The sequence below is a fragment of the Pipistrellus hanaki genome, assembly GCF_964339955.1.
Source record: "Pipistrellus hanaki genome assembly, contig: scaffold_23, whole genome shotgun sequence".
In the NCBI taxonomy this organism is placed as follows: domain Eukaryota; kingdom Metazoa; phylum Chordata; class Mammalia; order Chiroptera; family Vespertilionidae; genus Pipistrellus; species Pipistrellus hanaki.
The window spans coordinates 7,482,429-7,492,835 of record NW_028182304.1 but is presented as its reverse complement, the minus strand read 5'-3'; the positions used below and the strand labels follow the sequence as shown (position 1 = coordinate 7,492,835).

The following is a 10,407-nucleotide window of genomic DNA, read 5'->3' as shown; positions in this document are numbered from 1 at the left end:
AAGCACACTCTAATCTGGCGGAGAGTTGTAAGCCCTGGGACCTGGGAGCTAATTAGGGAATGCAGGCACCCTTGTTTCTGAGAAAGGCCTAGATTGGCAACCTCATTGCCTGTAATCTGGTCCCTGAGCCACCCGCCCTCTGCTAATTGCCCAGCCTGGTTGCCTGTAATCTGTAACCACTATACCTTGCCTACTTCCCCAGGCCTGAAATTTCTACTTTCCTGTGGGATCTTTGTCCTACCCAACATAAGCAGCTGGATTATGGAGGGGGAGGTGTCTGGGGGAGAGGGAGGACGGTATAACAGACTTTTGTGGGTGACCTGCTGTTCCCTCATTCTGCTGCATTAATGGAATAAATGCTCATATATGAGTCAATCCTGTCTCTCCTTCATTGGCTCAAGTAGTGACCGGCAGCCTGGACCCATTGGTTGTCAGTTTCACTTTCAGCAGGTTCATAACAGTTATTGGAGAGGAATAATTAATACAAATGATAATTGGTACTCCCCCCCCATCATAAGTCCAAAGATTTCATCTACATAAAAGAATTTAAATTCATCTTAAATTAAGGAGTTTTTTAATTAACCCAAGTAAAGCCATTACTAGTTTAAAAATAATTAAAACACTTTTAGCTCATTGATTGGCAGCCTAAATCTTCAAATTCTGTTCTGAGTATACCTATATATTTGTTCTCTAAATGTCTTTCTTGCATGGGCTAATTCAGTACTCCTTCCACAGAAAGTTATATACAAAATCCTATTGTTAAAATATTTTCCAGTCTGGCCATCATGGCTCAGTGATTGAGCATCAAACTATGAACCAGGAGATCACGGATCCATACACAGTCAGGGCAGATGCCCGGGTTGGGGGCTGGATCCCCATTATGGGGCTTGCAGGAGGCAGTAGATCAATGCTTCTCTCTTCATTGATGTTTCTCTCTCTCTCCCCTCTCCTTTCTCCTCTGTACTCAATAAAGATAAATATATATATATATATAATTGATTTTTTATAGAGAGAGAGAGGGATAGAGAGTTAGAAACATCGATTAGAGAGAATCATTGATCAGCTGCCTCTTGCACACTTATTGGGGATGTGCTCGCAACCAAGGTACATGCCCTTGACCAGAATTGAACCTGGGACCTTTCATTCTGCAGGCCGACACTCTATCCACTGAGCCAAACCGGTTTTGGCTAAAGATATATTTTTAAATAAATAAAGTATTTTCCAAATATACAGCATTACTTTGTTCATGTTTGGTATGAAATACATATTGGTTAGTGGTCTGTCAAATTGTTTTTTAGGCAGTTGACAGGTGGACTTCAGGGTTCTATGTCTGAACTCTTCCCAGTGGATGGGGAGAAGAATTCCCGAGCTGAGCTCTCTAGGTAAGACTTCACAAAATAAAGTGAATGTGTTGCTCCCTTAAAGCAGTGTTTCCCAAACTTTTGACATATGTGTACCCCTTCTATAATTTTCATAACCCTGAGTACCCCTCGTACTCGTGAGAACATAGAATTAGGCGCAGCTAAGCACGGTGCAGTGCATATCCCCACCAAACTCCGGTGCAACACGTACCCCCACCAAACTCTTCCCGTACCCCTGGGGGTACGCGTTCCACACTTTGGGAAACACTGCCTAAATGGAATGGGTCAAATCTTTGTAATTTGGCTGATGGGAAAAAAGTAATTTTTCAAAACGTGGGTAGACATATTAGAATGAAGTGGTTAGTTTCCATTTGTAATGTTATAGGATGTATAAATTAACCTTTATGTTTCTTTATGTTTTATGTGCCCAGCTAGATCTGAAGTTTTATAGGGAGCTTGGCATAATTTTTGTGTATTCCAAAGCAGTTAGCACGGGGCGTGAGCTGCTGGCAGAGCCGTTTAGAATGCGGGGCCTAGAGCCGTTTGGCATGGTGGGCATGGAGACAGTGGAATGTTAGGTGCAGAGTTGGTGGTTGTGGAGTTGGGTAGGTGTGGAGTTGGAGGGTTCAGAGTCGGTAGGTGAGAGTTGGTGGGAGCGGAGAGGGTTTGTGCGTAGTTGGAGTGTGCGGAGTAGTTTGGTGAACTATCAGTTTGTGGAGAGCAGGTGTGAAAAGTCGGTGTGAGAAGAGCTGGTGGACATACAGTCGGTGAGTGCAGAGCCTCTTCCTGGGTAAGAAGGGACTCTCCCTGACTGCCCCTCGGGGCTCTTGTGAAGATTGAATGAGCAAGGACAGAGGGCACTGAGCCCTGGGCTGGTGATGGGCAGAGAGACGGGGCCCAGGCGACTCCAGATTCTGTGAGCTAACCCTTCCCGCTGCCAGGCACTGATCAGAACCGTGCCCACTGGCAGTAGGTCCACGGCTTCCCTTCCAACCAGAAACTTGGGTGCTGGATCGTGGGGGTAAAATGAACACGAGATGGAAAAGCAGGAGCTACTGCCCCCTCACAGCTTTTAAAACCGTGTGTGGGGCCTAGCTTGCAAAGCTGCCCACCGAGAGCAACGGACACATCCAGTGTATGTGTGTTCCCAAACTGAGAAGGCAGAATGGGGAAACTCAGCCCCCGAGGACACCCGGTGGTTCCGGGAGGGACCTGGGTGGGAGGAGAGATGAGGGAAAGAGCGGATCGGCTCCCCCGTGTGTGCTGGGCCCTGGGACAGGAATCGGCCCCACAGACTCCTCCCGTGAGAGGGCCTGTGAGGGCCCAGCCTTGGCGTCCCACACCAGATGTGCCTGACACCCGGAGGCCCACAGTCCTGTCTGTTGTGTCTCAGCCCTCATTTCCGGGACACTGTCCAGAGCTGTTGGTTTTCCGAGAGGACATGTGTGACCTGTTCAGAAGGGAACTATGTATTTAACAACAACTCGCCCGAATAGCCATTTATTTCCAGTGCCCAGATGAGTGGAGTGACTGTGGAATTGAGAGGCCTAGGCTCAGCCCTCATACTGGGATAGCTCTTAGCCCCACCCCTTCCTGGTTAAGGAAATGGGCTCAGTGAAGTCCCATACCTATCAGCAGGTCACTCATCCAAGCAGGAGAGGCTGTACACGTCAGACACTCTCGCATCAGGGTACCAGAGATGGGGCAGTGTTAGGTTTATGTGGTGTGCTTCCCTGATTTTCTGCTCCTGCGGACACAGGGGCCTGCTGCCAGCCAAGAGTCATCGGCTAAGCTCAGCAGCTTAAGTGGGCACCACAGAGGCCCTCAAAGCAGACAGGACCTGCCTGTTGGGGTGATGCCCAGGTGGTAGCTCCATGCAGAGGGGTGTCCTGTGGGAGACAGGTGGTCAGTGATTCTCTCATCATTGATGTGTCTATCTCTCCATCTCCTTTGCTCTCTGTGATCAATAAAAATATATTTGAAAGAAATACATTGGAGTTTCGGTGCATGAAATTCATGCGTCGGGGTGAGGGGCCCTCAGCCTGGCCTCCTGCACCTCTCCAATCTGGGACTGCACCTCCAATCTGGGGCTCCCTGATTTTCAGGGATCAGGCCTAATATGGCAGCCAGCCATACCTCTCTCAATCCAGGACTGCTGGCTCCTAACTGCTCCCCTGCCTGCCTGACCACCCTTTAACTGCTCCTCTGCCAGCCTGATCCCTCCCTTACTCCTCTCCCCTGCTGCTGGTTTGATCACTCCTACCTTCTTTCCCCTGCCAGCCTAATACCCCTAACACCTGTGCTTTAGTCCCCACCACTTTGGCTTTATCTAGAAGGATGTCCAGAAGACTACTGGTCTATTTAGCATATTACCCTTTTATTAGTATAGATATTAAAAACACACACAAACACACACACATACACACACACATACACACACACACACACACACAAAACAACCCACAGATAAGGCCTGGCTGCTGTGTTGCTTTTCTGAAAGGATGGATGTAGGTGGCTGATGTGGCAAAAAGGGTCTCTGCTGGCATCTAGGATGTGCGTTAAGCTGTGATTTTCGGTCCCCATGGCCTTTCCAAGACATGTTAAACCAGCTAAGCGCCTCAGAGCTGCCCGTCCTCCTATCCTTGCTTTACAGCTGCGTGCTGTGCGTCACTTTGTTCAGACATCACTGACCTCAGGTGTCTTCATCGCCTACCACTGGGGCAGCATGTCTTAGTGGCTGTAGGTGTCCCAGCTGGGCCCTGCGTTGGAGTCACTTCTGTGAAGCTGTGCGTTAGGAAGTGAGCAGGTGCATGGAGGCCCTGCATCCGGGGGGAAGGAGGGCAGCTGCACGGGGCAGGGCCTGCCCAGAGGGTGCCCTGGTGCGCAACCTCACCCACCCCTCTTCTTGCACTAGGAGCCTGGACAGAGCCCCCAGCAGTTCCTTGAGGAGCTGCTGGGGGACAACATGGCCCTGGAGGCGGAGCAGGGCCTAAGGATCAACGAGTCTGACCACCGGAGCGCGGAGCTGGGCCAGGAGTCAGAAGGTAGGCAGCAGCCCCTGGTGCTGGAGAGCCGGCCTGGCCGCAGCTTCTCCCTCAGCCAGGGAGCTGAGCCCTTGGCTCTGAATCTCCTTGGTCAGCCCATCCTCAGCCCAAGTCCATGGGGTTTGATTCAAGGGCTGTTTGGAACTGTCAACTGCCTTCTCCCCAAGAAGAACATGAAGGGTCTGGTAGCATTGAAGTCAGGATATGAACTACAAAGCCATATTTTCCGGCGTATAAGACGACCCCTAACTTTACAGTTAAAACATAGGTTTAGGCCTATATTCGCTGTATAAGACTACCCCCCCCCCCCCCCACTTCAAAGAAAAGACTTACTTTGCCGTCAAGATCTGCAGGTAATTTTTGTGCGATTTTGGTCTTTTGCCCCCGATTTTCGGTTGACTTTTTTCGTTTCAAAAGTCGTCTTATTCGCCAGAAAATACGGTAAGTACTGCCAGTTTTATCAGCTCCCATGCAGACAGTCCCAGGAGCCTTCAAAGGACAGCACGCTGACCCCCAGCATCTGTCTTACATCTGTCCATGGGCGACTGAGCGTTCTGGATGGCAGGCACCTTCCCCAGCGGTCACTAAACTGCACTGTCACAGGAGCCTGGGCTGATTTCCTCCGTTCCTGTCCTCATCGGACAGATGGGTGCAGTCTGCTCTGTCTCCCTGGGCAGGGGCTGGCTGCTCAGGGACCCCTCCTCCCCAAGGGCCTTACCCAGGGGTGGTAAGTTCTGGGCACACGCGCCCCAGAGGCTCTACCCCCCACAGACATACTGGTCAATTTTTGTGCCCCCCACATTGCCAGCTGAGCTACTTAACACCCCACTCTGAGGGTTGGCAGAGACCATGCCATGTGTTTGCCTTCTCTGTGAGTGTCTGAAATCCTTGACTTGACGGTCAGGTTGGAACTTGGCAAAAAGTGGTTCCAGCATTTCCAGCATCTTGAACTTTTGTATTGGCCTGTCCACGGTCACCTGCTTTCTTCTTAAACTCTGGGTGGCTCCCCAATGGACCCAAGAGGAGCCAGCAGAGGGGCCACAACCCACAGCGACAGCACCCTGTGAACAACAGAGGGCATCCAGCTGGCCGTCTCTGGTCTTTAGACCTTGGCTTCAGGGGGATGGCCCTCTCAGAGGGATGACCGTCTCGAGGCGGAGCCAAGAGGGGAGTGGAGGCCCTGGGATCGGGGCTCTCACTCCACTTTGCTCTTCAGTCTCCAGCGCAACCCTGGCACTGGGGCAAAATTCCCAGGCCCCTCAGGACACAGTCCTGGAGCTGCAGGGCGATACCCAGGCCCTGCAGGAGAGCAACAGCAAGTGTGAGGAGCTGATGAAAGAGAACCGGCAGCTCCGGGAGCAGGTAACAGAGTGTGTGTGTGTGTGTGTGTGTGTGTGTGTGTGTGTGTGTGTCAGGAACATATGGGCCAGCTGGAGGCCGGGTGTGACATGGAGTAACAGATTTGTGGTTTGCTTTAAAGCCAAGTTCACTTTGTGACCTGACTGGCACGGGCTGGGTCTATGGCTCTGCAGGTGGCAAAGTTGGGGATCCAACTACGGATTGAGAAGAACACCAGTGAGCACTTGAGGAGCGTCCAAGAAGAGCTGGAGGGAGAACAGGAGCACATGTTCAACATCATCGAAAACCAGACATTGCCCAGGTCCCCGCAGGTAGGCCCACAGAGCACAGGACTCCTGCCAGAGGGAAGGTCCAGGATCACAGTCGTGTCCTGGTCATTGATCAGTGATTCCCAGTGACGAGTTCCCTAGCTCAGCTGCAGCTCAGAACAGCGATTCTCAGCCACGGCAGGGCCCCGGGGCAGGTATTGCCTCCCCGGGACACTGGCCATCTTGTTGTTGATGGACAGGACTGGGGGGCCGAGAAGGAGGTGCTGCTGGCTGTGCAGGGTGGATATTTGTTCTGTCGATATCAGGGAAAATTAGATGTTAGTGTTGTCCAGGTATTCTGCATCCTTACTGAGGTTACATGTGCTTTAAAAAAATAGGGTTTTAAATGTGGTCAAAGAAGGCAACCAAGGAGCTGATCCATTTGCCCTAAAGTTCCCATATGTGGAGAGCACACGGGACTCATGTAGCCCCATGTGATGGTCCCTTCATGTCCTGGGCCGTCCCAGCACAGTTCCTTAAGCTCTGGGAGAACTGCACTCAGCACGGCTGGGTGTTGCCTGCCCCGAGGGTCCCTGGTCCTTTGGGGTCTGCACTTGCCCTGCTCTTGGCCCCTCACTGGGTGTTGGGGTGCAGGGATGGGGAGTGAGTGGCTTCCCAGGGCCTGCACCCAGGCAGGCATCCTCACCTTTTCCCCCTGAACCAGCAGGGGGCCGAGGAGAAGCAGCTTGAGGAGCTGGGAGAGCAGAAGCAGCTGACTGAAGTCCAGGAGGCCCTGCTGCGGGAGCAGGAGACCAATGCCCTGGTCACCCAGGAAAATGAGAGGCTGCAGCAGGAGGTGGCCAGGTAACCGCCTCCGCCCTGCAGCGGCATCTGCTGGGTTTCCTTCCCACCAGCTCTCTGAGCGCCCCCTGAGCTCAGCTCCAGTGAGGTCCCTGGTTAGGGTGCACTCTTACCCCTGCACTCCCCCCTTTCCCTTTAGGGTCACAGCTGATGGTCTCGGGGAAGGGCCTCCAACTGGTGGCTGGGATGGAAGGACTAGTGACAGCTGGGATGGAGTGTGGTCCAGGGTTGGAGGGCCACCCATCCCACATGACGATAGTGATGACTGTGTCGGGCAGGGGCAATTTCATCCTCTCACACCTGCGATCCCGGGAAGGACGTGTGCTCCCTCCGCTTCATTCTCGCGTTCCCTGAGGGTGAATTCACCTGCTGGCTGACATGCGTTGTCGCCCCCACATCGGTCCCCGTGGCCTCTCAGGGGCCTGTCCAGTGGGGGAGACACGGGGGTCGCCTGATGTGCACATTTGCAGCTGCGGTTGAACAGGCCTCTGACTCCTGCCTGTTTCAGCTCTCACACTGCAAACGAGCGTCCCTTCCGTGCTCCATTGAGGACCGTGGGTTCTATTTTCTTGCTTTTCGGTGGCGATGTCGCTGTGAGAAATGGCCCCGAATGGAGTGCTGAGGGCTGTCTAGTGTCCCCAAGTGCAAGCTGCGCTGGGCCTAGGGGACAATATCCGAGTGGCACCTGAGGTTCCCTCAGGCCCGAGGTATGGTGCTGATGGCTGTGAGCTTAGTAACCAAAGCGTCTTTAGGTCTTGATTGGTTGACAAAAATGTGGCCAGAGACTCCAGGAACGGTTGGGACAGTTGCAGTTACACTGACTCAGTTCTCTCAGTGGCTTCATAGGACAGTATCCTGTGAATCGTGAGAATTGACTGCGCTATTATCCTTTCCCCCCCCCCCCCAAAGATGAGGAAAGGGGCTCTGAGAGAGTAACTAAGATGTTTGAGTCAATCCTGGGGGTAGTGGCCAGTCAGGATTCAAATCCAGGTCTTATCTCATCCCAGAGGCATGACCACAGGAAGCCTTCCTTTGCGCAGCCTTGTTTGAGTAGATATTGGGGCTACAAACTAACAAACTCAGGTGCCTGTAGGGGGGGGGGGGGCCAGCAGGTGGGGGAGGAGTGTCAGCCGGAGGCCAGGCCTCCTGGAGAATGCACAACCTCTGAAGGCTGTCAGCTAGAGGCAGGCCCGCGCTGCCGGGTCATCCTTTTGTTTCTGCTTTTTAACAAAAAGTTAATCCTCATCTCAGGATAATTTTTGCACTGCCCTTCAGAGAGACTGAAAGGAAGGGCGGGAGCGGGCGAGAGAGAAACAGCAATGCAAGAGACACTTCTCCTGGCTGCCTACAGCACACACCCCTCTATGCCACAGAGCAATCCCACAGCCAGGTGCATGGCCCTGACTGGGAATCCAACCCGAGGCGGTTCCGTACACAGTACACAGGCGGACGCTGTCTCTGCGGAGCCACACCTGCCGGGGCCTTTGCTTTATGCTTTCTCCCACCCTCCGAGAAGGGCGATAGCTGAGAGTTGATGTGAAACTTGACATTTTAAAATATTAAATAACTAACTAACTTAAATTAAATAACAAAGCTGTGTGGGCCAAACAGAGGCCCTCTGTGTTCACATTGAGTCTGTGAGCCTCTGGGCATTGAGATTTCAGGTATAACCCTTTGCCCTGGAAAGCCAGTCGGGTAATTATGACAATGATGGCGATGATGATGATGCAGATGTCAGTGGCTTTACATAATGCTCCAGAATCTCACAGTTTATTTGTGTCAGGAGTTGAAATCAGAAAGGGACTTGGCCTGGGGAGAAGAGCTGGCAAAGACAGAGTTTCAGAGCAAAGATGTTCCGATTCCAAGTTTTCCAAAAGTGTTTTAGTGCAAGAATCGTTTTCCAAGGAGGCAGCTCTGCAAAGCCTTCCATGGGAAGGGCTGTCACAGGCTGCTCTGTTGAAGTGTCTGAGTTTGCCTGTCCTGTGTCCCCAGTCCACAGGGGGCAACTGGGTGGCCACATAGAACCCCAGCGGACACAGTTGGAGAAGCGCTGACTGTGCTCAGCCCTCATTTACAGGGGACACCCTGAGGCCCAGAGAGGCGGTGGGTGTGATGGAGGCGCACCCCTGGGATGGAGGCTGGGAGTGCTCCTCAGCCCTGGGACCTGTGGCTCTCCACCCACAGACTGACCTCCTGGACTGAGCAGCTGCAGGCGGAGCAGGGGGAGCTTCTCACCAAGATCGAGGATCTGCAGGCCTCCTTAGAGAATGAGCAGGATAATTTTCAGATCTTCCAGAACGAGTACTACAAGATGAGGGTGGAGCAATGGTCTAAGGAAATCAATCTGCCAAAGCTCAGTACCCAGTGCGAGGTGAGAACTGGGGCTGGTGGGCCTCAGGACACCGGGCCTGAGCCCTGCGCTGACAGCCGGGGGCCAGCCAGGTCCGCATGGGTCCTCATTGGCGTCTGTGCCCAAACAGTGTGTGAATGTCACCCAGAGGCCGGGAGGCAGCCAGAGGTGTTTAACGGGCACAAGCACCTTGGCTGGTGGGGATGTGTCAGAAAAGACCTTTCACCGGACCTTTGTTGTTTTCTTTTTTTAAGCACATTTTTATTGATTTGAGAGAGAACAAGGGAGAGGAAGAAAGAGATAGAAACATCAATGATGACAGAGAAGCATCATTCAGCTGCCCTCTACACCACCCCAGCGGGGGATACTCCCCACCAACTGGGCATATGCCCTTGACGGGAAAGGAACCCAGAGCCCTTTAGTCCGAGGTCTGATGCTCTATCCACTGCACTAAACCGGTTAGGGCCTGACGTTTGCTTTTGCAGGGTCTAGGCAGTGCATGGAAATAGACAAGTGCCGTTTTCTCTGTCCTCTGGGCTGAGCTCTGTGCTCTGTGCTCCCGTGCCATCGCATTGAATTCTCGCGATGCCTTTGTGAGCTGGGGGGCCCGTCCTCAGACCTCTGAAGCAGTGGGTCTGGACTTCGTTTGATTGAAGCCAAAGCTTGGGCCTTCCTGCCCCTCCCACTGGGTGATATTCGAGATCAGGAGTTGAACCACCTCAGCCCGAAATTCCTATCCAGCCCGTCATTTGTTTTTTTGATGTCAGAGAGAGGAAGGGAGAGGGCGAGAGGGATGGAAAAATCAGTGATGAGAGAGAATCTGTGATGGCTTCCTCCTAGGGATTGACCGCTCCTCCTGGGCGTGTTGCTTGAATAGGCATCTCACCAGTGAACTCCTGGTGCCTGGGAGGCCACTCCACCCACTGACCCACACGTGCGGGCAGCTTATTAATAAGATTGTTTACGTTTCTTTTGAAAATGTCTGTGAAGTCCCCAGAACCTGCTGTACATTTTGCACTTAGGCACCTCTTAGCTCAGACTGGCTGCGTTTCAGTGCTCAGCGGCCACACGTGGGCAGTGGCCACCCGATTGGCCGGTGCACTTGTCCTCCCCATGTCATTGGCTGTGTTGGTCCCGCCGACGGGTGTGGCTCCTACTGAAAAGGCCCTCTTGTGCACGTGGCC

General features: G+C 52.9%; 1 protein-coding gene across 1 annotated transcript; it reads left to right on the top strand.

The window, feature by feature from the left end:
• Positions 1-3,808: 3,808 nt before the first annotated feature.
• Positions 3,809-6,880, top strand: LOC311615870 (protein Daple-like; the record flags this gene model as incomplete). The annotated part of the gene is made up of 4 exons (XM_084906997.1): positions 3,809-4,405; positions 5,622-5,767; positions 5,938-6,075; positions 6,740-6,880. The coding sequence occupies exons 1-4, from the start codon at positions 4,327-4,329 to the stop codon at positions 6,878-6,880; spliced, it is 504 nt and encodes a 167-aa protein (XP_084763123.1). The 5' UTR covers positions 3,809-4,326.
• Positions 6,881-10,407: the final 3,527 nt, after the last annotated feature.